This window comes from Hyaena hyaena, unplaced genomic scaffold (assembly GCF_003009895.1).
Source record: "Hyaena hyaena isolate Hyena2069 unplaced genomic scaffold, ASM300989v1 scaffold_273, whole genome shotgun sequence".
In the NCBI taxonomy this organism is placed as follows: Eukaryota; Metazoa; Chordata; class Mammalia; order Carnivora; family Hyaenidae; genus Hyaena; species Hyaena hyaena.
The window spans coordinates 1,543,989-1,570,433 of record NW_024080904.1 but is presented as its reverse complement, the minus strand read 5'-3'; the positions used below and the strand labels follow the sequence as shown (position 1 = coordinate 1,570,433).

General features: G+C 45.9%; 1 protein-coding gene across 1 annotated transcript in view; it reads left to right on the top strand.

Moving 5' to 3' along the window:
- The first annotated feature begins 7,800 nt into the window (after positions 1 to 7,800).
- The window catches only part of PAPPA (pappalysin 1), a 243,651-nt gene continuing 225,006 nt past the window's right edge, over positions 7,801 to 26,445 (top strand). Inside the window, exon 1 of the mRNA XM_039245860.1 lies at positions 7,801 to 8,221. Within this exon, the coding sequence (XP_039101791.1) occupies positions 7,801 to 8,221 (421 nt within the window). The remainder of the gene's footprint in view (positions 8,222 to 26,445) is intronic.

The following is a 26,445-nucleotide window of genomic DNA, read 5'->3' as shown; positions in this document are numbered from 1 at the left end:
CAATTTTTGGCAGATCGTCAAAATGAAAGGGTGTTGTCTGAGGCAACACAGGAATTGAGTGGCATATGTGAGAACAGAGCCTGGGTCTTAGTACCTACAAGAGCTCTTCCCCTGTCCAGTCCATCTCATGGTCCTTACTTAACACCACAGAAACACTGAAACAAGTGAAAACTGATCATTTCCCAACATGGCCCTTGCCCCTTTCTCCATGGGAGCACAGAGCTCTCCACGTCTATAAGGGAAATTGTCTAAGGCTATTGTTGTTATCATTAATTTACTGTTTAAAATTAGTGCTTTCACATGTGGCCCAAGTCAGTCAATGTCTGTCTTCTCCCAGAATTGAGTGGGCTTCTCTCTCAATGTTCATTTTACTAGAGTTACTCATTGACTTCACTGTGGAGGGCTGGCCACTGCTGGTTCTCTGTATCATGAGTTCAGGGACAGGAATGGAGGGCTGCACGGTAACTTTCCAGTTGTCCAGAAGGAACTTCCAAATTTCTCATTGCGGTAGTTAAGACTAAGAATGTGGGCTCTGGAGGCAGGCACACCTGGATTTTGGATGTTACAAATCCATGTAGGGTTCTAAAGCTCTTTTTTTTTTTTTTTTTTTAAACTCTGTAAAATGGAGGTAGTTGCGTTACTTGCCTCTTAGGGTTGTTATAAAGATGAAATGATAAAATGTATAAGCACTCACCACATATAAGCCAGCAATAAATTTCAACAAAGATAATAATTTGAGAGTAAAAGATAATCATTTGAGAGTGAAAAATAATGCTAGACATCTAGACAGACTTTGACACAATACCAGGCACATAACTGATAATTGAAAAATAACTATTGAGTGAATAAATGAAGCGTCATCACATGTAATAAAAGAGTCAGCATTATGGTAGAAGGAATGGTTTGGATGTGTGACTTTGGGAGAATCCCTTTTCCTTCTGTGAGATTTCATCTGCAAAGGGAAAGTGCTAGATTTAGCAGGCTATAAAGCACTTTCTATAGCCTACATATACATATACATATACATATACATATACATATACATGGCAGCAGTTGGGAACAGCATATAGTAACATCATCCTATAAGCTATCTAGGTAGGGTTATGCCCACATGACATGGTAAGTAGCAATCAGTACAATGTTATACATGATCTTGCTAGCCGAATGGCTTCAAGAGAAGACATGAGAGTTTCAGCAGAAGGGGAGATTAATTCTGTTTGGTGGAGGGCAAGAGTAAATTTTCCTGAAAGAACCAGGACTTTCTTCAGCTGGATTTTAAGAATTCAAAGAACTCAAGGTGAGGTAATTAAAATAGGCAGAGCATTCCAGATGTCACACATACCTAGGAGCTACAGAGGTCCCAAGGAGTTCACCAAATGTTCACTGAGCTCCTATTCAGCATAAACCCTAGAGGGTTAACCCCATGGGGGATCTCAAAAAGCAGAACACTCAGATCTCCTCCTTGAGATGCTTAAGATCTGGCTCAGAAAAGAAGACAAGGACATAAATCCAACAATATAGGAAAGGAAAGAAAGCTAAATAATCCTCTGGGAATGATTTATTTTAATGTTTAATAAAGAATAATGTTATGGAGAAGGTGACATTTGCACTAGATTGGAGAAAAGTACATAAGTTAAAGTTTTGATCTGGACATATATCTTCTAGGTAGGTGATTTGGGGTAAATCGCTCCCTCTTTTTGAACTTAAATTTCCTTTGCTTTTAAAACAGAGCTAGACCAACCTCATCAAGTTATCGTCAGACGAGGTACCCACAGGTCCATGCGTAGCATAGGCAAGGAGCTCAACAAGTCATGTCATTCTTAACTGGTGTAAGTTGAATTCATCAGAAACTGTCACTGGATTAGTTTCCTATGGAAAAAAAAACTGAAGAGCAATTAATTGCATGCCTTCAATCTTAGTTGATATAAAAAGTGGCCAATTAGTGATTCTGCAATTTTCTGGAAAACAGGAGAGTTGAAAGTGTTGCTCATTACGTGACTCAAGGCCTCTTCTCAAATAAGCCACAAAATACGTTTGCCCTGGAATTAAGTGGAAGGGGTTATCAGACACTTTATTTTCCATTAAACAAAACATGGTAGAATGAAGAGAACGCCCACCATTGCCCATTTCTTGCTTTCTCACAAAGCTTCCTCTTCCACAAGATTATGGAGATATTTTATTCCCACTTAAAACAATAGAAAGCTTAAAGGTAGATTAGAGGCAGGCCAGTTAAGAATGTGGACTTTGGAGTGAGATAGACTTAGGTTCAAATGTGCCATAATATCTAACCTACTGAGACTCATTTAAAAAAAAATGCAAAATGGGGATAAGAAAAACTCTAGAGATAATGGTTTTGTACATTAAAGGGTATGTGTAACCACACAAGAGTCTTTCACAATAAATTACAGCTAGTTATTGCAATTGCTATACTAAAAATAAGATTTATAAAATCCTGTTTTGGTATAAATTAAAAGACACAGTTTCAGGCAGTGATCTTCATGGTCAACTAAATTTTGAAGCTTAAGAAATACCTTGGGTACCTGAGTTGGACAAAGTGGAGATGTTTGGCACTAGTCTGAGAACAGGGTTAGATTATGGAAGTTGCTCTTTTGGCGTCCAGTCATAAGCCTGTAGGAAGACGAAGAGAGGGTTCCGGTTCTCTTCAGAGCCCACCTACTTATGGACACAAAAGCTTCAAAAAATACAAACGAAAACATCTTGAGCCCAGCCAGAGTGGTCTCTAACCCTTTCGCCTGCAACCCCACCTCAGGAAATGGTGTGATGACTGGCTCTCTTTTTGCTGTGGCTCTGTAGAACAGGAGGTGATTAAACCACAGACTTAATTTTTTTCAGAAAGAGCTTGGAGATTCTAAAAGAAAAATACTCAAGGCTAAAAATTAATTTATTTTTATAATCTGAGTTAAGAAGACAGAATGATAGAAACCTGCTGAGCAATTCAAATGTGGAGAGAGTCAAAACCTGGCTCCTTGTCCTGTGAAAAGTTAAAACTTAGTGTCTAACACATAGTAGGTGCACAATACGGACAGGTTGTTGTTACTACTGGCATCCTACTTGCAGTCATCAACTCTAGTCTGTATGATAAATTAATATAATCCAACTACTACTGGGGAGGAAGTAAAGAAGCTAATATTTATCCAGCACCCACTGACATATGTACTAGTCACTGTGCAACATGGTATCCATCGTCTCATTTAATCTCCCAGATAACCTCGTCAAATCTATAAAAATGAAAAATGAGATTCAAAAGGTTCAGTGATTCTTCCTAGCCCCTGGAGCTAGAACACAGAGTGCTAGATCCAGATTGGCTGGGCTCCCCACTATTTATTCAGTCTCTGATTCAGGCTTTGGTTTGCCCCCCCCCCACCCCTCCCTCTCCTCCTCCTGTAAAATGGGATGATTATTCAGCCTCCTCTGTAGGCTTGTTATGGGATTAAATAGAATCATTCCTAGAAAAAGCATTTAAATATTGCTTGAACATAGTGTGCATTCTATAGAGGTAAACTGTTGTTGGATTGTTATTTAAGCGAGGAGAGGATTTGAATCCAATTTTCTTTACTCCAAATATGCTCCGTATCTACAGAATCATTAAATGGAATGGTTTTGAAGCAGCAGCTATGTGCAAAGTGCTAGGCTAAGCATCATTTGGGGAAATACAAATATGAATGTAACAGAGTCTTTGTCCCACAGGGAAATGGGAGACCAGCAGATATGTCATTAAGCGTGGTGGTTGGGGATGTGGCCAGAGAAATTTGGAGGAAGATCTGTGAGAGCCCAGAGGAGGGAGCCCTTCAGGCTGGTGGGGGAGGGGTGTGGTAACAGAACTAGCTCCTGAAGATCCTTGACCTGGGAGGGTTCTAATCTTGAAAGAAAGACATAAACAGGACACGGGAGAACAATACAAGATCCTGTCTCATGGAGTTGCAGATTCTACCACAGAGACAATGTGTGCCTAGGAATTCTGAGGTGAGTATAATCCTGGCTTAGAGTAAGAAGTAGGTGGGGCTCAGCTGGAGATGAGAGGTGACACAAACCCAGAGAGTCATAAAATTTAGATCTTTAGAAAGGAAGAGAGGGTGCTCACTTACTGAGCACCTACTATGTGTCACACAGCCCATCGCCCTCAAGGCAGTTCTGTGGTCACTGAGACTCAGAGAAATTCAGCAACTTGCTGAAGGTCATAGGAACCCAGGTCTGAGCTTTGAACCACTGTCACTCATTCAAACCCTGCTAAACTTTGGGACTCCACTTAGATGTTACTCTCCTAACTTTCCATAGATGCTTACACCCTCCTTGGCAAAGTATCTTGCTTTTCATTATTACCGAATACAATGAATAATGAAGGCATGTATCCTAGGAGTGGAGGCACAAAAGTACTTTTGTTCTAAAAGGTAATTTTTAGGACAAAACTCCCCAGAAACAAGGAACTCCTTGGGTGGGAGGTAGGATGAAATTGACCAAATATAGATAATTCAGTAGGAATTACTGACATGCTCCAGTAATCGGGGCTTCCATTACACTTGAGACTTGGAAGCAATCTTAGGTACCTTCTACTGTTCTTTTCATTTTACATAAGAGCAACAGGTCAAAAAAAGCCGATACCAGTCAGTCAGAATTAGAACCTGAGTCCCTAACCTTCAGACGATTGCTCTGTGACTACAAATGAAAAAACAGGGGACAAGGGTCATTCAACATCCTTGAAAGACCAAGGGATGGAGGAAAAGAGGGATAGCAGCAGGTGATATATTACGGATTACATATAAATAAATAAGAATGGTCTATGGCACGCATAGACCAGTGGTTAGGGTGGATCATAAACCAAGGATTACAATTCATGCGGTCCTAGTCACTCAGTGAAAAGCAAACACATACGTAGATACACGATTAAACCCAAAATAGCTTCCAAGACAGGTGGGACAGTATAATAAATGTATGTTCAATGGGAAGACCAGCAAGAATCTTTGCCAGTCGCTCCTAATGCACTTAGGGACTGAGATCAAGAGCTCGGACTCTGTGAGACTTGGATCCGTCCCTTCATCTTTGTGTGCCACAGCGGAGCAGTAAACACTTGACCTTGGGGACTTTCATTTGTCTTTCAGAACCTAAAGGGCACTTGGCACTTGACAACAACAGTAGAGTAAATGGTATCCAAGTGGCGATTTTACAGTTTCAAAAGTGTTATACCACAGAGCGTATTTTATTCTTGAAATAAATGTGTGAGATAGTCCCATTGTAAAGGTCGGAAAGTGGGAGGCCAGTGAACCGAAGTGGCTCGTGGAGGAGAGAGCACTGAATGGCGTTGGAGTGACTAGGGACTCAGAGTGCTCTCTCTCGTGTTAGGACTCTTCTTCGTGGGAAAGTTGACAAAGTCCCAAACATCTAGGAACGTTCAACACTATTGTATACAATGACTTAGAAGCCCCTGGAAGAAATACGGTTTTCCAATGCCTGACTGCCACAGTTGAAGTGAATCAGTAGTCATGTTCCAACCTCTATGGGGAAGGACGGAGATTTTTGCAGGATGTAATTTATGTAGTTCAACGTAGATCTTTTTTTCTTTCTTTTTTTATTGAATGCCAACTTCATGACTTTCATAGATGACTTAGAATTACAGAAAGTGAATGATTTGCTTAGTACATGCAATATCCATGGCATTGTACCCCCAAAGGTCTTTTCCTTTATACCTGCAAACATTTAATATAATGCCATTTTCCATTTATACCTGGAGAAACTGAGTTCAAACATTCTTGGCCTAAGACAATATGGCAAGTTCTTCCCAAACCAAGGAGATCTGACAATCTGGGATCTCCCATTTGTAGTATTCTGCTGTAATCCCTGCATACTGTATTCTGGCTTTTATAGAGGGGATGTCTGAGTCATTTGCTCATTCTACAAATCTGCATACTTTTACCAACACATATTCTCCACTGGTGTTCACTCTGCCCGAAGTGTGCGGGAATGATCCCAGCCCTCCAGAAGGATCTGGAGCAGCCCTGAGGACAGGAGCGCCTGGGGAGGAAAGGCCCTGGTTAATAGAGCCAAGAGCCAATTTCGCCTCTGGCTCCTAGCATGCTATCCACATGCAAACCTCACACAGTATATTTTTTATCACAATGCTATTTGAACATACTGGTAATTAATAATTTGTAATTCACCACTGCTAACTCATTTTGACTTATTAAACACTTGGAACTAAAAAAAAAAAAAAAAGAACTATTTTGCCATAAGGGGGAGCTTTTGAGTTCCATAAAGGGGGGAAAAAGAGAACAAAAATATATTACATATATGTCCCAGTTCAAAACAGATCCACAAAGCAGCAAATGGTCAGATCCTTACCTGTGACTTGAACACTTTCAGAAAACCTGAATTTCTTAGGTTGCTAAAAAGCAGGCAAATTAATTTTTTTTCTCATTTTTAAATATAAAACTACAATAATTTCTAGCGGCCAATAGAATATTTTTAAGAGTATTCAGGAGTATTTAGAGACCTAGTTGTGCTGAGTGTAGCTTTGGAAAGGCAACTGCCTTGGAAAATGCCTTTCCTCTGGTTGTTCCTGATGATTCCTTGAGGATTTTGGAGACAACATTTGGACCAGCTGAAGCCAGCAGCACTGGGGGCTCAGGGAAGAGAGGGGAGATTTACCGTTGCGTAACTTTAAGGAACCGGGAAGGCAAAAGAGAGAGGGAAGGAGGAAGGAAAGAGGAAGAGGGAGAGAAAGCCAGTGGGGAGAGGGAGAAGGGGGAAGAGAGGAAGAGGGAGGGAGGGAGATGGAGAGAAAGAGACAGCATTAAAAAAATTCAGAGAATCAAGTTTCAAGACCCTTTCTGTGCTATATGATGATGAGGTTTACCAGCAAAGTGCAAAGGGGATCCTAAGAGAAGAGAGAGATTTTTCTCCTGGCAGGAGGAAAAAAAAAAAATAATAATAAGGGGAGGGTGGTGAAGGAGGGGAAAAAAAGCAAGCAAAACAAAACAAAAACAGGAATGTGTGTTTTGAGCAGGAATGAGGAGAGCTGGGAGGACCCTAAGGGGGTGTGTACAGAATTTCATTAAATTGTTACTTTAAGATTGTCTTCTTAAAAAAAAAAAAAGGAGGGGGTGGAGAAGTGGGAGCGAAGGAGGCAAACGGCGAAGTGGAGGCAGGCTGGGTAGCTCGGCCTCTCCAAACTGATTGATTAGTCATGATCCCCGCAGTTTTAACAGGGACTCATTCAATTGGGAAGGTGGAGCGCTCGGGAGCAGATTAGCATACGCTTGTTTACTCATCTTCTGAGGGCTTTTTCCCCCCTCTTTCCTTTCATTTTGTGAAGAAGGAGGGAGGGGAGGGGGGACTGGGGGGGGGAGAAGGGGGCTGTGGCTTGTGTTATAAAGGACGCAAAAAATAAATAAATTAGAGCATCTTTGGGGGGGAGGGAATTCAGCGGATCAGTGTCTTAGAGGAGCTTTTTTTTTTTTTTTTGAAGAGCGAGAAATCATATAAAATAAAATGAAATAAAACGAGGAAGGCAACCAGCTGTTAGAGGGGGAAATAAGGCAGATAAAGGAGCGGGGAGAGAAATTAATTGCCAACCAGGAGGAGTTGGGCTGTATTTTTCAAAGGTGGGGGGAGTGGAGCACACACCTTGAGGAGGGAAGCGAGAAAGAAAAGAAAAAAGCAAGTGGAAGGGGGGGCTCGCCCAAGAAGGGTGAAGAAGCGAAGAAAGTCGAGGCGCCGAGGCTCCCAAAGCTGGCAGCTCCGGGCGGCGGTGCAGGGGCGAAGGGGGGGCGGGGGGGACCGTCGGACATGCGGCTCTGGAGTTGGGTGCTGCGCCTGGGGCTGCTGAGCGCCGCGCTGGGCTGCGGGCTGGCCGAGCGCCCCCGCCGGGCCCGGAGAGACCCGCGGGCCGGCCGCCCCCCGCGCCCCGCCGCCGGCCCGGCCACCTGCGCCACCCGGGCGGCCCGCGGCCGCCGCGCCTCGCCGCCGCCGCCGCCGCCGCCGCCGCCGGGCGGTGCCTGGGAAGCCGTGCGCGTCCCCCGGCGGCGGCAGCAGCGGGAGGCGAGGGGCGCCGCCGAGGAGCCGAGCCCGCCGAGCCGGGCGCTCTATTTCAGCGGGCGAGGCGAGCAGCTGCGCCTCCGGGCCGACCTCGAGCTGCCCCGGGACGCGTTCACGCTGCAAGTGTGGCTGCGAGCGGAGGGGGGCCAGAGGTCTCCGGCCGTGATCACAGGTAGGCGAGGGCGCCCCGGCGGGTGCCTGGGCTCGGGTGGCGGGCGGGTGGGGAGCTTGCGGGTGTGTCCGCGCGGGAAGCCCCGGGGCCGGAGGCGCCGAGGCACCCGGGGCGAGCTTCGGACCTCACTTTGCCCCATCTGCGGAATGGGCGCACTCGGAAGGCTTCGCGCCTTGCCCGCCGCGGAGGAGTGGAGGGAGCGCTCCAGGAGGCCCGAAACCCGCAGTCAGTGAGAGCTGGTCCCTGGGGAGACTTGTGCACTTACATCGTGCTGGGGACGGCCAGGCGTACTGTCTCTGTTTGGGATGGAGGGGAGGATGACCCAATGGTATGCGTGTGAAAAGAGACTAGGGGGTCATTGATTTCTTTGACTTTTTAATGAAGGCGACCTCCCCCTTCCCTTAGCCCCCTGAAAGCCTACGAGGACAGGGTTGTTGTGAAACTCAGGACTTAGAAGTCCTCAAAGTGCCCCAAAGTTGTTCTCTGCTTGATGCCTGCCTGCGGGATGCACCCCTTTCTCCCCTGTCACACACACACACACCCGTCCCATTCCCTCGCCTTTAAAGCTCGCTGCTTGTCACTCGGGGCTGGGGCAAGACCTTCCTAACGCACACCCATCCAGCTTTCCCCCGACTAGGCTGCGAAACGGGGCACTTTCCTCATTTGGGACTTTATGAGCCCGTCATGAATTTGAGTTCTCCCTCCTTACCCTCCCCTTCCCTGTGCCACAGCAAAGCCCACAGTGAAACCGGACACTTTGCGAGGGTTGCAAACCTTAGAAATGCTCCAACATCCATTTCCCCCCCTCTAACTGAATCTGTGGCAATGCCTTTAATACAACTTGGGGGCGGCGGCGGGGGTGGGGGGGGGGAGCGGCGCTGGCGGAGAGAAGGAAAGTTTTGCCTCCCCGGACTGAGACCTGAGACCGGGAGATTCCCTTCCTGCACAAACAATCTTGCCGTGTCCTAGGACGGCTTAAAGTGAGAGTAGGGGTTCCCCCTTCGCTGCAGCCAGGAAACATGTGGAGGCGGTTCGCGATCCCACCCCCTTACACACTTTCTTCGAAGGGAAAGCTCTGAGTTCTTCCGGCACGTCTGCTGCTTTCTCTCTTGCTGTGGACTTTCTCAAACGTGCCGATGCTGTCCGCTTTATGTGAAGCCCATTTCGGGGAACCCAAACTCTGAGGCTGTTTCCAAGAATCTGCCCCCAAAGCTCCCAGTCTCCCCCTCCCAAACCCAGAGCAAGAGAGTGACTTTCCCCTACATCTGACGTCATCACATGCTATTTTTTTCTCCTTTCCCCCCACCCCCAGGAAGGAGAGGGAAATTGAACTCATTCACTTTTAGCACCCACCCCCAGTCCTAGGCACCTAGAGGAGGTATAGTGTAGAATAGAGATAAAATGTTGTTTATAATAATAACGATGATGGTGATAATTCAGAGCTGTGGTATGTTTACTTCTCTTTCGGAACACACAGAGCCTGCTGCTTGGAGATGATTAAAAAAAAGTACATCTGATTTTTCCTAAGCTTTACCTGTCATGCTAGTGATTTGGAATGCTTTTCCCTCCAGAGGAAAAGGCCCAGGGTCACATAGGTATCATCAATGAAAAGGCAGTAAATATGTTTTTAAAAAGTATATATGTGTGTATGTATATATATATACGCACACATATACATGTATACATAACACCTGGGATTCCACAGGAGCCTGCTTTATAAATGTCTGTAATTCAGACAAGGAGCCTCTCTTCACACACGTTCTCTTGAGCACTCATTCACTCTCTCACACAAAGATTGTGCAGTAAAATACTTTAATTGGATGGGGGACGTTAGGTTATTATTGCTTGTATAAAATGCCTGGCCCATTTTATGTGTGGAAATAACATTCCTCTTGAAATGGAAAAAAAAAAAAAAGGAAAGAAAGAAAGAAAGAAAGAAAGAAAGAAAGAAAGAAAGAAAGAAAGAAAAGGCACTGCTGTCGTGTAGCACCAGAAAGCCAGGAGCTTTTCTCCCGAGGATTCTGGTGGATTTTTTTTCCCTCCCCTAGTTGAGTCTGAGCCAGAATTGGCGGTGTGTAAACACCTGGCCCCAAGCCAGAAAAGACTCATTCTGCGTATCCTCCACACGGTACAGACTGTTGGACTCAAAAGAACCTGCTTCTCCTTGAATTAAAAAGCAAACAAACAGAGGTTCTTTGCAGAAGCACTTTCTCGGCTCCTTCCTTCGTGTGAGTTCAGGCCAGCAGAGGCAGGGCCGTAGGTGGGCAGCTCGGATGCTGGTGCCAAGCCGCGTCCTCCTCGCTGCGACCTCGGCGCCCAGTGTGCTGCCTGACCTCTGGCTCCCTCTGGCTGGGCGTCGCCACTTTCCTAGGAATCCCTGGTCCCCTATCTTGAGAGAGCAGGCATCTCTCAGCAGGGACCGCGCTGCTATTTCAGGCAGAGGGTTGCTGCTTTGCTGTCAGGCCAGGCTGCCTTACATCACTCTTTGCTGCAGGATTCAATTGGGTTTCGTAAAGGTCTAATTTTACGGTGCTGTTAACCGGGTCTGTCGTCTGGCAGAGGCAGGCCTTGCCGCTCCTGGTAGGCGGGCTGTGCTCCCAGATCCACCCGGGATGCTATTTCTGCCCCGGTTCAAACTTCACTGACACCAGTTCAGACAGGCGCTCGCGAGAGGCAGAGGGAAGGAGTGAAGGAGCAGCGTGCTTCTGAAGCTCAGAAAACATGCCTTTTATTTTTCTAAAAGGGAAGAAGAAAAAAAATATATATATATTAATAAATAAAAAGGGAAAGGCTTATGTAGACAAAAACAAAGCCAAAGTTAGAAAGTGCCCATGCGCAGGCTTCTCCTGAGGGCCCTCCAGTGATGGGGAGGGCCTTTAGGATTGAAGAATTCTTTAAGGTTGCAGTGAAAAGAGGTCCACAAAGGTTACCCCCCCCCCCGGCAAGTTCTCTGGATAGGGAGATGGAGAAGGGGCAGAGGTGGCTGCTGGGTGACACAGCTCCTGGATGGCAGGATCTAGGTTTTCATCTCGGGCATCCGGTCTTGTAGGCCTTACCCCCTGCACCGATCAGAGAACGTGTCTAATAAACACCATCACCTCTTCCCCTCACAGACCCACCACCCAGGCTCAGCCTCGCCTTTGGGCACAATTTGGGCTCCCTTTCAAGTCCAGGTTGGGGGGGGGGGCTTCTTTACACACTTCTCTTTGCTTTTGCCCCATACCAGGCACCATCCAGACCCCTGCCCCTCATACCCAACTGCTCCCTCCCCAAACCCTCCAGTTGGAAAGACCGAGAAAGGAGGAGGAAAACAAAACAATAGACTCAATTTGCTCCATGGAGCAGAGGCCCCAAGCAGCAGTTAATCTTGTTAAAGTTTCTCCTGACGTGTTAGATAAGTGAAATGTGGACCTCACAAGTGCCGCGCTCCTCCCACCTCATCCCTCAGTGATCCAGAATTCCTGCTCTGAAGGAGAAAGGGATTTACCTGAATCCCGTCCAGCACCTCGGCTTGCTACGCTTTTTCCTTTTGTTCTAAATGTCGGACTGTTGAGTTCGCTGGCCCTTCCCAACACTCTTTATATGTTCTCCCTTCTGCAGCCCCCACTTCCTACCACCCACCCAACCCCCCAGAAAGAGTGTCTGTCTTTTCTGAACTTTAGAATTGCTGCAACAGGGAAGGACAGGATTCAAGAAGTCCGTATATTAACACAGCTCGCCCCCAGCTCTTGTAGTCAGAGCCAGGGTCTGGAATGTTGCAAGGGTTAGAAGCCAGTTTTCGCAGTCCGGTTACCTAAGTGAGAATCCACCTCTGCCCCTAACTGGCTGTGTGACCTTGGGCAAGCTCCTTGACTCCTCTGGGCTTCAGCTCCCTCAGCTACAAAGTGAGGACAGCCCACGTACCTACTCCTTAAATGAGCTCACAAGTGGGAAGTGCTCAGAACTGAACCTGGTATCTAGTCAGTGCTCCGTAAGCTTCACTCTTACTGCTGGATGTGGTTTTCCAGAAATGTCAGTCTTAACTTTATGGACTGAGGACATTTAAAGGCAGGAAGGAACCCAAGGGGCCCAGCACCGTGCGAGGCACTAGCCTGGTGTCTGCAAGCTTCACTCTCACAAACACCCCTGGGAAGTGGACATCACCTCCTTTTAAAAAAATTTTTTTATGTTTATTTATTTTTGAGAGAGAGAGACTGAGAGACAGAGCGTGAGTAGGAGAGGGGCAGACAGAAAGGGAGACACAGAATCCCAGGCAGGCTCCAGGCTCTGAGCTGTCAGCTCAGAGCCCGACACGGGACTCGAACCCACGAACTGTGAGATCATGACCTGAGCCGAAGTCTGATGTTTAATAGACTGAGCCACCTAGGTGCCCCACCTCCTTTCTCAGAGAGGTGAAACGACTTAGTCCACAGTCCCACAGGCCATCCGGTAGACAGAGCCCAGATGTGAACTAGAGTTTTAAGTGCTTGTTTCCTCTGCAGTCTTTCTGGGGAGAGAAGAAAGGACTTACATCCCCTTCTGTAGTCCTGCTGTGGAACCTTCCCATTCCTTTCTGCATTTCTGGGTACTGGCCATGCACCTGCAGATTTAAGAGGATAGAGAATGAGTATAAATCTCACGTGGAACCCTGGATTTGACCTAGCAGATCTGTTTTTCCTTTCATGCCAGATTAGGCAGACTGGGCTTGGAATGTCTCTTGCCAGTTACTGACTATGTGATTCATATCAAGTCATTTTATCTCCCTAAACTTTTGTTTCCTCATCTGTAAAATGGGTAGAGTGATACCTGGATAGTACAGTGAAATAAGCATGCAGAAAGTACCCGGCACGGTGTCAGCTCTTCTAGAGATGCAGTCAGTAGTAACAGGATCTAGTGAGTAACCACATCCTCTTTTCCAGTTTGCTAGCTTGGCCTTCAGGAAGCCAGACCTGTTTGCACTGTTACTGGAAGAGTCTATCTAGAGTAGACCGTGTATCCAGGGGGACAGTGCATCCCCCCTCACCCACCCAATCCCTTCCTTGCATTTTCATTTCCTCTTCTTTGACCTACTTGGATGACCCCTTGGTGGTAAGAGCCAGAGGAAGTCTAGAACCACTGGACCAGTGAATAAGAAAACCATTTAGGGCTGAGGAGAGCATGCACCCTTGGGAACAGAAGGCAGACAGTGGTCATAGTGGGGTCCAGGCCACAGATCTACTGTCACATGCCTCTTGCTCCTTCCCCTGATACCCTCAACTTCCCCTTTTCCCCAAGCAGCCCTTCACATGGACAGTTGGGGTGATGGAGGCTGCATCACCCTCGTCCCTCTGCATAGAGGAAAGCACACTTAAGGCTCAGCTGTATGGAGTTCAGGAACGTGGGTGGTGCATGGTCAGCCCAGGCATGGACTGGAATAAGCAGCTCATTGTGCAACAGGGAAACTGAGGACCAGCATCATACAGGGGCGGAGAATTAAACCATATTCACAAACTGTGCCTTCTCAAAGGGGCCTGGGAGATCGTATTGTCTAGTAGCTCACAGCCTTGGTAACACATCCTGATGCCTGGGCTGCATCCCAGGGATGCCGATGTCATGGGTCTAGGTTGACTTGGGCACTGGTGTGTTTCAAAGTGTTTGTGGGTAACATGGAAGGACCACCAGAGGAGAGATTCACTGATCCAGTTTAAGATCTCCTTGTTCTGTGAGAGGGGAAACTGAGGCCCAAAGGGGAAGTAGTGTTTCCCACTTACTGAGCTGGTTAGTGGCTAAGCCTTTAGAGAAATTTATCTGTCTCAGTTCCGAGTCGCCAAACACCAGAAAGGACCCTTCCTTCATTCTCAATTCCCCTGCTGATCCCAAACCCCTGGGTGCCACGGCCCTGACATTCCATGTTTCCAGAACACTTCCTGTGTGTAAAAGTACACTGTCTCCTTCGGGTGCCTGAACTAAACTGTTAACATTCCTGCAGGGAGGTAACCGTGAGTTCTATGCATTTGATTTTAAATGTGTGTCTCCCAAGTGGTTGGAGGAAAGCCTTGCCTGGAAGGAAGGCTAGTTTGGTTCTGAGGCCTTCTCCGCTTTCCATGGGGCCAGATCTCTGCTGTTTCAGAGAGCCCTCATGTGGGATCACTCTGAAACCAGCACTGACTGTAGGTATCTTGGATGAGGAGGAGAGATCTCCAAGCACCCTGGATATGAGGACCCTCCTCTGCCACCAGGGTGTACCTGTCTCCCTAAGGCCAAAGGCTCAGGAACCCAGCAGGGGCCTGTTTCTCCCCTCTGCTACTCCCTTTCAATTATTTCAGTGCCGCCTCATCTTTCCTTTGCTGCACAAGGACTCTACTTCATGCCTTGATGCACTTCCTGGAAATACTTAACTGAGGACTGAACTGTGGATCTTGGCCGCTTGGCTCCTTTGAACACCTGGGGCTCAGGAGCTCGGAGGTCCAATAATGGCCTGGCCTCTTCTGAGCTGTGGGACCTGGGGTCTCCAACTCAGCCACTGGGTACTCTGGGGAGAGAATTTCAGGTGTGGTGCCCTTCCACATCCCCTAGTCACGAATTGTCACGGGAACCTGGCGAGACAGTGGTGGAAGAAGCTCTTGGCTGAGATCAGCACCCGGTCCACATGTCAGCAAAGGGAGGAGGGGCCAGAAGGTGAGAGATGTGAGGGATTTTTGCCATCAAGGTCATTCCTGGGAAGGCACCTTTATTATCATTATTCACATTGCAAATGATAAATAGTGATCAAGTCAGCAAATCTCTCCACACCTGTGACCTCACCAGAATTCTTTGATGTTGGGATTTCACAGGTCTACCGAATCCTATCGCTTATTTGCTGAGTGACCTTGACAAGTACTCATTGGGCCTCAGTGTTCTCAGGGTGCGCACGGGGTGGGGGTGGGGGCAGGGACAGAATAGGGGCTTTCAAACTGTGCCACACAATCTTAGTGATCCCTTGGGGAGATGCCGACGGGCAGGTTTTGCCCCCCGCCCCCCCCCCAACTTTCCCTTCACTTTATGTATAAGCTGTGCGATTCTACAAGATTCCATTTGAGGGAATGTGCAGGCTCCTCAGCAACACAGTCTGAAGGGACAGGGGATGACATTGATGAATTATTGTTAATTCTGTGAAGGTGTGATAATGGTAATGTTACTGTGTATTTTTGAAGCCCTTAATCTGTTAGAAATGCATACCGAAGTACTAATGGGGTAAAGACCATTGTGTCTGTTTTATTTGTTTAAAATGCTCCAGCACAACACAGCAACAACAAAGGTAGAGGGGACGGGTAAATGGAAGATCAGCAGACTGATAGCCATTGTGGAAAACAGGTGAGACAAATGCTGGGCCTTAATACATTTTTCATCTGTCCTTCCATGTATGATTAAGGATTTCCGTAATAAATGTCAAAAAGAAATTAAGAGTGTGAGCGTCCTAGGAAGGCTTGAAGTCTTAGACCCCTGCATGTTCTGTGGGCTGAGAAGTTCCGTGTGACTCGCTCAAGGTCACACAGCAGGTCGAATGAAGGTCAGGTCGGCAGTCCAGGCTGCAGCCGCTAGGAGCTCCCTCTGCTCTTCTGCCTGCACACCTGCAAACTTAGTAACTGACCATCCTGGGAGAGCATGAAGGAGGCTTAGCGGGGCATGTTGGAGGTGCCAGTGATGCCCTTCTGGGCAATAAGAAACTTCTGAGCGAGGACATTTTTGGCTGTATCTCACACACTGTGATGCATTGAGCATCTTCGGTACCATGCCTAAAATTCCCCTGGCTCTGCTAGTCATTGTGCCAATCCAATGCATATTATGACAACACACACACACATACACACACACGCTCCCACATGCTCCCATCTTTCACTTTTCTGGCTCCTCATTTCTCTCCATCTCCAATTGCCCTGGGAACCTTCTAGAAACTTCTGGAACTTTGGGCTAACGACCTGCATCTGTCTAATCTCAGGAGAGGTTGACACTATCAGGAAATGGGGGAAAGGAGCATGTGTTTACTGAGGAAGTATTTTGTGGTGGTTGATCATAGGACGCAGGAGTCAGCCAGCCTGAGTTTGATTTCCTGACTCTCCCACCTACTAGCTGCCTGACCTTGGACAAGTTACTTAATATCTCCAAGCTTCACTTTTCCCAACTGTAAAATGCGGATAACACTGGCTCCTACTTCATGGAGTTGTTTTGAAGATTAACTGGGCCTCCATGTGGAAAATGCTTAGTAATGGAATCTAGACCATGGGTAAGCACAGTAAACGTTAACTCATGTTGGTGTTATGTGTGTCCGACCCTTGCCACCTTGCCACACATTATTTCTAATTCTCTCAATAACTCTGTGAGCTGGACAGGCTTATTTCCTTTGACAGAGTCGGGGATTGCCTTTCTCTTCCTTACCACTCGGGAAAGATACATTTCTATCATCTTAACATAAAACAAAAAGTAAAGTGAAAGGCAAAAATATAAACACTTTGTTGTTTTGTATTATAAAAGCAATGTGTGCTCATGGTAGAGAATCTAAGGAGCACAGATAAAAACAAGGGACACGGTAAACAATGTGTCCATCCCATGCACAGGCATCAGGAAGTAGTTATGAGTTCTTGCTATGTGCCAGGTACAGTTTGGGTACCTGGATACAGGCACTCAGCTGAAGAGGAGAATATCGTTGCACTCAGGTAGCTTGTGTTTGGGGATGGGGGAAGGCGGTAGAGACCGAGTATAAATGAGTGAGTGACTATATTGCACATTTATGTGTTCATGACGAGAAATAGAGGAGGAGGTCTGGGGAATGCTGTCAGGGTGGGGTTGTGGGAGGAGTGAGATGTAAATGGCGGTGGTCAGGGGAGATGATAATGCGAGTGGCATTGGGGAAGAGTCCAAAGAGCAGACCCAAGGCCATCTAGAGGAGGCCATAGTATACTGGAAAAGGAAGAACAGTGGACTAGGCGCTAGGCGAGGTCAGCTCTAGACCAGTCCAGTGTTTAGCTTGCTGTGTGACTTTGGGCAAGTCACTCACTCTCCCTCTTGGGCCCAGTTTTCCCCATCTGTGCAATGGAGCAGGGATGAATTTATCTTTGCCCTAGAGACCCTCCTAGGGTCTAGGATTATAGATCTTCTAGGATTCCATAATCGTAATCATGACCGACCTAAGAAAAAAAATTGTAAAGTTGGCAATAGCTCCCGTTCTATTCTAGTTCTGGTGCATTTTCCTCCACTAGGTGGTGCCTGTGCTTGTCCCACTCAAGGGCCCAGTGTCCACACACGTTCTGCTTCCTCACCACTGGCAACACTCAAAAAAATGACACAGTATTCCTCTTTGCTAAGGTATCATTGACTGACAACAACGTAGAACATTGCTCTTCCATAGACATATATACTTTAATGTCTTCCCAGAAAGCTTTAGGTCAAAAAAACAAAGTACTAATGGGTAGAATTTTAGTCAAAGACTGACTGAAGACATCATGTAGGTAATATTGGTACTTGCCAATAGCTGGAAGCCATCTCAATCATTTTTGCTAAGAATCACTGACATAAATATCCAAAAAACTCACAGAGTGACCTTTTCCAGTGGTCACTTACTTGGCTAATGGTTAAAATACTCACATTTTAGAATTTCTTACTATACAAAAGCCATTTTAGGCAAGTTCATGGACATCACAGTAGACCACTGGACTTTTAGTTTTGTTTTTCAGATTATTCCATGAAGTAAAATACCTAAACTCTACGGTCCATGGCCATCTGTTAGCCTGTTTTCCTTCTAGGAGTCCCCAGAACTGTCATCAGTGAATTACCTCTTGCTCCTCCTTATTCCTCTCTCTCTCTCTCTCTTTTCCTATTCCTCACACCTAACACATTTACTTTGGCCACTTAGATTTTTCTTAAACCAAGAACAAAAAATTTGTTTTTCAATATTATTTGCCACAGACTCAGGGTCCATAGAACCTGGAAGGACAGGATAGGTGACCCTGTTTCAATTTTAGAGAACCTGAGAAGGTCCCAGGTTCAAGTTCATCTGGAGGAAATAGAAAGTCTAGGAGGCAGGAAGTCACAGCTTGGCATCCACAGATGTAATTATGGGGAACATATTTAGCCATTTGCCTTTGAGAAGCTCATGGTCTAACCTGGATCTATCCCCTTTGTAGTCAAGAAGTTACTCTTATATCTGTCCCATTCCATATTTTTTTTAATTCTTTTTGCTCTGTAGGCATGGAATGTGGGTTGGCAGAATATGACCAAATATGTTCATATAGGAGGGGTTATTTTTCCCGATGAGACTGTAGATCTTTCAGCTACAAAGACTGATGAGAAAATAGAAAAAAATATGACAACAGGCCAATCAGGAACAAGATGGCCTTACTCTAAGAGATGAAGAGTACCCCGGGGCAGAAAACGTAAGAGTGAATACATACTGTATTCTATTTTGTGAAACAACGATTCATGTAAATTCCAAGAACCAAGGTGTGTGAGTCAGAAGGGCTCATCTAAACCCATTTATTTCATAGATGAGAAACTGAAGGTTGGTGAAGGAAATGACCGGTCCAAATCAGTGAGCAAGCTGTCCTCTGAGTCTTAGGCCAGACCTCCGTCAGCTTATCTCCTGACTTTGTGTCCTTTCCCATTGAGTAATCACCATCTCTCTGCCGACGAGCACCATTTATCTGCAGGCTTTGCTGAACTCCAGACTCATATATCCCCTGGAGATGTGAACATGCACTTCAAACTCAGCATGTCCAAAGCTGAATCATCTTTCTTTCAGAATTCCTTGTGTTCTCATCTGCCCACTCTAGATAGATCACCCGCCGTATTCAGTTAGTCGTCCATTTCTATTCTGCCTCTTAAACAGTTTTATAGCCAATCTTCCCTCTTCTTAGCTTCCGCCCTCTGCATCTCTTACTTTGCCTGTTACCCTCGTATTGTAATTAATGCCCGCCTGAGCTTCAACCCATGTTCTGCACCCTTTCAGTCTCTCCTCCAACACCCAAGAATCAGTCTTTCCCAAAGTGCAAATGTGACCCTTTCACCTCTAGCTAGAGACCCTTCAATAGCACTGCCAGAATCTGCAATTCCTTCAGATACCCTAACCTTTTTTCACATCATTTTCTTTAGTCAATGTACTTCTTGTATCTCTGTGCTCCATTTTGCAGAACATGTCAGCTTCCACAGGATTCTGCTCAAGGATTCCCTCTTCTGGGAAACCCTCCCCAACTGTTCCCCACCTCTCTTGTCCATCTGTCTCCACTATACCTTCTGCACATGTATACCAAAATGCCTGGGATTCTTTCTCACATTTAATTGTGTGCACATTGGGGGTCGTCTCCACTTCTCCACTGCCTAGCACAGCCTTTGGCTTATAAAGGCACTATATACATTTTTCTATAATGAATGCATGACTGGATCAGAGAACCAGCTACATGTCTAATGACTCTGAGAGCCAGAGCTCAGGAACCTCAGGCATGTTGCATTACGTAACCAAAGCACATGACCTAACCCGTGCGTCACACTCACAAACATTACACAGTGGTTAATTCCATTTCCCCTTGAGCGAAGAAGTCAGGAGGGAAAAGAAATCTGGCCTTCCAAAACAGATGGGGGAGGGGGGCAGTGCATTTAAATGCCGCCTCAACTCACATTTCGTCCTCTCTAATCCAAGCCACATTTTAGCCTTGGCCTTCCCCTCTCAGCCCCTCGCCTGTTTGCAAAGCATTTGTTTTGTGTGTGCACTGCAGCACATAATCCCAAGCTTTGCTCTCCTCTCAGATTTCCCCCTCTCCCCCTTATCAGGTTCTTACTGGGCCTCGAGTGTCCTGGCAGTCATATCTGTTGCCTGGATTTTCATCCATTTCCCTGCGTCCTGATAGGGGGGCTTTTCCATCTGCTTCCCTTGATCTAGTGAGACCTTGTGGTGACCTCAGGATCTGGAATCCTCTATCCTCTGTTTATATACCCTTGGGAGAGAGTATGCATTCTCAGCAGTAATAACAGTAATAAAAGCAGCTAGCTTATAATGAGCACTTACTATGTGCTGGCACTGTGCTCAGTGCTAAACTTTGAACCCTCTGAATTAGGTTTAGAAAGTTACATGACTTGCTGAAGGCCCCACAGCTAAAGGTGGTGGGACTGGGGTTCAAATGTAGGCCAGTTTAATTTTATCTTTATCCACAGGCTTAGAGCATGGCTTGGAACATGGTAATTCTTCAGTAAATGTTCCATGGGAGAAGAAATACATGCATGGATAAGTGGATGAATAGATGAATGAATGAATGAATGGATGGATGGATGGAAGATGGTGTCCCCAGTAATGCAAACATTTGGCAATTGGTTATAGAATGAAAAGGGAAGGAATGGAGGGAGGGGGACATGAAAAAAGAATCTGAATTAATATTATAAGATTTCAAATACATTGGCTGAGAAATCTCTTCAGTACGCACAATATATTTTATTTGCAGATGACTTTTGAGCAAAAGACCATTGACATCCAAGAGAGCATTTCTTACCTATATGTAGTCTACTGGGAAATAGACAATTATTTCAAGGCTGTTCTCTGCCAAAAACTTTTCTGACCTCCTTGTTTGGGAATCATAGCATAGGCTTCCCCTGCTTATGTTCAGCAGAGACCTACTGTCACCCTCTGAGGAGGGGCCTGCTGCATTCTGAGCTGAACTATGGGGTTTCCAGTAGAAGACAGACCCTGGTGTGGCAAGGCTGATTTGTGGTGTGTTCTCACTGGAGCTGATTAAGCCCCTGTAGAGCCAGTACAGCTCTCAGATGACTCCTTTATAGAACAGCCCCATTGGGCTGATTACATCTGATCCACTGAAAACAAAGAAATACCATATCTGGTTCATCCCTTTCCCCAATGATGTTAGGCTTTGCTTTATCAAATATGCTCAGTATACAGATGGAGAAACTGAGGTCTGGGCAAGTTAACTTCTTAAATTAAGCTGAGTTGATTAATGTTAAGCAGCAAGTCAGCAGCAAAATTGAAACTAGAACTCAGATCTTTTGACTTCCAAATCAGTGCTCATTCCACTTTGTTTTCCTTTGAGAGAGCAGTGGAGTGGGACAGTTGTATCTGCGGGTTCATAGTAGTGAGCTTATTAGGAAACACCATACAGCTGTTTGGTAACTTTTCCTAAGCACTTCTTATGTGCCAAGCCTCTGTCCTAGGCATTTTGTAATGTTTAATAGGAAATGACAGTTTATTAGGAGAAGTAAATCTTCCTTCCTTCCATCTTTCCATTCATCCACCCGCCCATCCATCCATGTATCCATCCACTCATCCATCCATCCATCCACCCACCCACCCATCCATCCGTCCGTCCGTCCGTCCGTCCACTAAATAGATGCTTATTGAGCAGCCTTTAGTATCTGTGTATTATACATGGAACTAAGAGGTGGCTACTAAAAAGAAGTACAGGGCACAGTTCCATCCCTTGAGGAGCTCCCAGTCCTAGCAGCGGAAGCAGACTGGTAAACAGATACATGACATCATGGTAACTGCTATAACGAAGCAATTAATAGAGTCCTGGGGAAGCAGAGAGGCAGAAACACTGTGTTCTTGAACACCCATGTTTATTACAAGGCTAGAAAGTATTCTGAGCTTTCAGTGGTATAAGAGGCCCCTTCTACCTGGAAGGGTCAGGGACTTGTTCATGAAGTAGATGGCATGCATATGTGTATGGAGTGTGTGCTCTGCCTTGCATGTGGATATATCATGCATGGCATTTTAAATGTAGAGCCATAAATCAAATTAGAACAATAAACACTTTTTGATTCATGTCTCAGCTGAGGACATTGGGCCAGAGTCGCTTTTAGGAGCATGACACTAGGAAATGATTAGACAATTCCATCCATCACCATCTGAATCAAATCCAGCATCCCCTTATATCTGCCCCTCATTGCATTTATCACTCTGTTGTGTTTGCCTTTGTACATGTCTATCTCTTCCCGCTTGTCTCCAAGCTCCTTAGGGGCAGAGACCACGTCTGTCTTCATCTCTGTTTATTCCTTAGTTTAGCACAGGACTAGCCCTGCCCATCAGCACAGAAGAAACTTTGCGAAATAAATTGGAGGTGGCCCCAAATAAGAGAGATGACAGGATGACTGGAAGTGGGTGCTGTGGAGGCAAAGCACTTTGAGAAATGACATCATCGGCCCTAGTCAGGGCCTAATGGACCATGTTAGATCTTCCTTCATTGCTCTGAGCTGACCAGTTACCTGTGTGTGTTTTTACCACCGTTCCTTATCACTCTGCCTTCTTTTCTGTCAGCTGAGTCATGTACCATTCTGTTAGCTTTAAGTTGTTTTCCCCATGGTTTTCTGTCAGCTTCTCCAGCCCCATCCCTGGAGAGAGTTGCTGAAGAACCTGGTGTAATTGTGTGGGATGTGCCCATGTTCCTCCAGCAACCCTCACCTGTGCCTTGGAGACCTCCCGGAAGACAGGAGAGCAGGACGATGGCAGGAAGCATGACTGCTGTGCTCAAGGCACCTTCTCAGGGCCTGGCACGTGGCAGCAGCTCAGCACATATTTGTCAGGAGATTTCTGGATGAATAAAAAATGTAAATTCACAACACATCTGGGTCAGTCTCTTTAGCTCAGAGATGAAGAATCAGATGCCCAGATGAGGCAAGAAAATTATCCCAAGTTCTGGGGCGCCCGGGTGGCTTAGTCGGCTAAGCGTCCGACTTTCGCTCAGGTCATGATCTCGCGGTTCGTGGGTTCGAGCCCCGCGTCGGGCTCTGTGCTGACTGCCAGCTCAGAGCCTGGAGCCTGTTTCAGTCTGTGACTCCCTCTCTCTCTCACCCTCCCCTGTTCTCGCTGTGTCTCTCTCTCTCCTAGAAATAAATAAAACATTAAAAAAAATCATTAAAAAAAAAATTATCCCAAGTTCTATTCCAAATTGGAGCAGAGGAACACTAGAGCCCAATTTTCCTTACCATTCCTTCTGTCCTGCCACATTGTGTTGGGATTTGAGCTCATCTCTCTTAAACTTGGTCACGCAGGTTTTAGATCATTGAATCCTGCAGTTGGATAGGACCCAAACTATCCTTTTACACCTGAAAAGTCCGAAGCCCAAAGAGGTGGTGGGATTCTCCCAGGGTCCCACACCTTTGGTAATGATAACACCAAAGCTTCCTGAAAACCTTGGTGTATCTCCACATGGCCAACAAATATAGAATATGTACCTGACACTGTTAGAGATGGGGCAGTGAGCAAGACGGAGCAGGTCTGTGCCCTCATGGACTTTATATTTTTCTGGGAAGGGAAAGACTAAATGAGTCAGCTGTTGTAAGGTCTTGTATATTAACAGCAAGGAGTGTTAAAAGTCAGTCATTAGAGAAGACTGGAGTGGAGGGACTTTGATTTAGGTGGTCAGGCTGAGGCTTGAATGACAGATGAGATGGAATAAGCTATATGAAAAGTCAAATGAAGAAAGTTCCAGAAAGAGAGGGAGAATACAGCCAGCACACAGAGCATGAGGCAGGGTGAATGGAGGCTGAGGGAGCGGGTGTACAGCCCCTGGGAGATGGGTGGCCTTGGCTGAAGATAGTACAGGTCATGGAACCTGGATTTGAACCCAGATGAACTAGGAAGTTAACAGATTTTTCAAACAAGGAAGTTACAGGATCTGGTAATCACTCTGACCTTGACATGGAGAATGAATGACATGAGGCCAAGAATCTCAGTTGCACCATGAGCAAGGTGTGCATTGATTATGGATGATAGCATTTTAGTAATGACTTAGTATTTTGGTTAATATCATTACCATTCATTTCCTTATGAAAATCATTAACAACCAAAATACCTGAATAGCAGTAATGTTTTAGATCAACAGAGAAGCAGGGTTTTCTTGCACCCTCCAGGAGGACTTGAATAGATTTATGAACCTGAGAAGTTTTCTGTAAAAATTTGAAGGTATACACATTTTTATCAGGGGGCAGTTTTCATCAGTTTATTAAAGGGGTCTATGGCCCCCAAATGGTGACTTAAATGCCTAAAAGCAGGGGGCATACGAGGTCATTTCCTGAAGCCTGTACCCAGCTCTAAAATCTGAACACTCTAGGAGATCTTTGAAAATGAGAATGTTGATGTTGAGTTGTCATATCAGACTGAGGAATTGCACTTTCCTTCATCTGTACCCTTGTCGGAGTAAATAGAATTTAGGGCTATTTTTCCTCTGAGAAGAAGTTAGTTTATTCCTTAGAAATATAATCTACAACTTTGTTTATTCAAACTCTGGTCTGAGTTTCTCTGAGTTTTAAAATAGGCAAATTCAGTTCAAATGTAGCCTGTGGTGGTCCTGATCATAATTATTCATTATGGACTTTACGCATGAATCTATGTATCCAGATTTCTATCTACCCTTCCATCCATGCATCCATCCATCAATTTATCCTCCCATCTCCCTTCCTCCCTCCCTTGCCCCCTCCCAGTCATGCATCCATGTATCCACCCCAATCCACCCATCCACCCGCCCATCCATCTGTCCGTCCATCCATCCTTCTCTTCTCTCTACCCTTCCATCAATCCATATCCTCATCCATCTACCCCTTCATTCATGCAGTCTTCCATTTACCAGGCTGTGTGCTAGGGCTGGGGCAAGAGTTAGAAGATTCCAATTCTTATTCTTATTATGCCACTCTGAGTCCTTTAAAAAAAAAAAATCCCCCGGGGCGCCTGGGTGGCTTAGTCGGTTAAGCGTCCGACTTTCGCTTAGGTCATGATCTCGCGGTTCGTGGGTTCGAGCCCCGCGTCGGGCTCTGTGCTGACTGCCAGCTCAGAGCCTGGAGCCTGTTTCAGTCTGTGACTCCCTCTCTCTCTCACCCTCCCCTGCTCACGCTGTCTCTCTCTCTCTCTCTCTCCTAGAAATAAATAAAACATTAAAAAAAAATTAAAAAAAAACATATCCCCCGAGACACCTCCACTGAGCCCTTTGCTTCTACTAGATAACTATTTGAAAACCCCACTTTAGAAGTTGAAAACTACTTTGAAAAAATTCAACTACTCTGCTTGCATAGTTATATAATTATATGTATTCCCAGTAGTGCTCTGAATCTGAGTCTAGACTACTGGAGGCTCCTTTATCAACACTAATATTTTAAATCAATAACAGCTTCCATCCTTAGGTCAGCAGGTGGTGGAAAACCAATAGAGAATGTGAAATAGAGGCAGGGATCTTTGGGAAAGGGCAGGCTTCATAAAGGGAACAGAGGAGGGAGCTGCCAGTCACTTAACTCCCAGGACTCTCTTTGCCCAGAACCCCCAAAGCCCATGTATAGTGATTCTGAGCCTTCATGCTCTGTGTGTGCCCCTGGATGCATGATGTAGCAGGAAGCCGTCGTGGCATGGGGTTGTTTCAGTTTCCGAAGCATTTTCGACATGTACCTATCATATTCCCACTCGCCTTGTAAAACAAGCATTTTCATTTAATACAGTGAGGTCTTTGTATTCTCAACAACAAACACATGGTCTAAGGCTCTCGGACACAACCTGCCTTTTTCTCCACCACCACCCCCCACCCCACTCTGTCCGCCCTTACAAAGCCCAGTGTCAGCAGAAATATCTGTTTACAAACAAGGGCTCCAAGAGAACAGTATCAGTAGCTCAGACAAACCTCGAAAATATGTCCCCAGCTCTGTCCTTGGAATCCCTGTGAACACTGTGTGTCACTGGCAGCAGCTTTTGTGGAAGGCTTTCTGCCTTTCCATCTTTCCATCTGTCTTCATGTCTGGCTTCCTCTGTCTCCTTCCACTTATTCATTAAAACCATGAGGAGCCTGGGCTGGAGAGGCAGTCGGATGCTGGCCCGGGCCTCGTGGATATCTGGAAAACAGAGCCCAGACAGAGAGTGCTTGCAAACAGCAAGACAGACTCAGACACATCTAGCCTGTAGTGTCATCTGAAGCAGAAGCTGATTGAAGGCTTATTAAGTGGGTGGAACTAATAGTCACATGATCATGCAGCTCTAGGTCATTTTTCAGTGAACATCAGGATTATCAATGACTGAAGGGGCTCTCTTGCCTCTCTCTTGAATTTGAAACGACTGTAGTTCCTTATCACCTACGCATAGTAAAAGGTAATAGCTAACGTTTTGAACACATACTATGTGGTAGGCACTGTTCCGAACACTTTGCATCTATTAAGTCTTTATTCCTTAGAGTCGACCCTCTGAAATAGGTACTATTGCAATCCCAGGTCTCCAGCTTAGAGAACTAAGGTACAGGAAGGTTAAGTGACTTGCCCAAAGT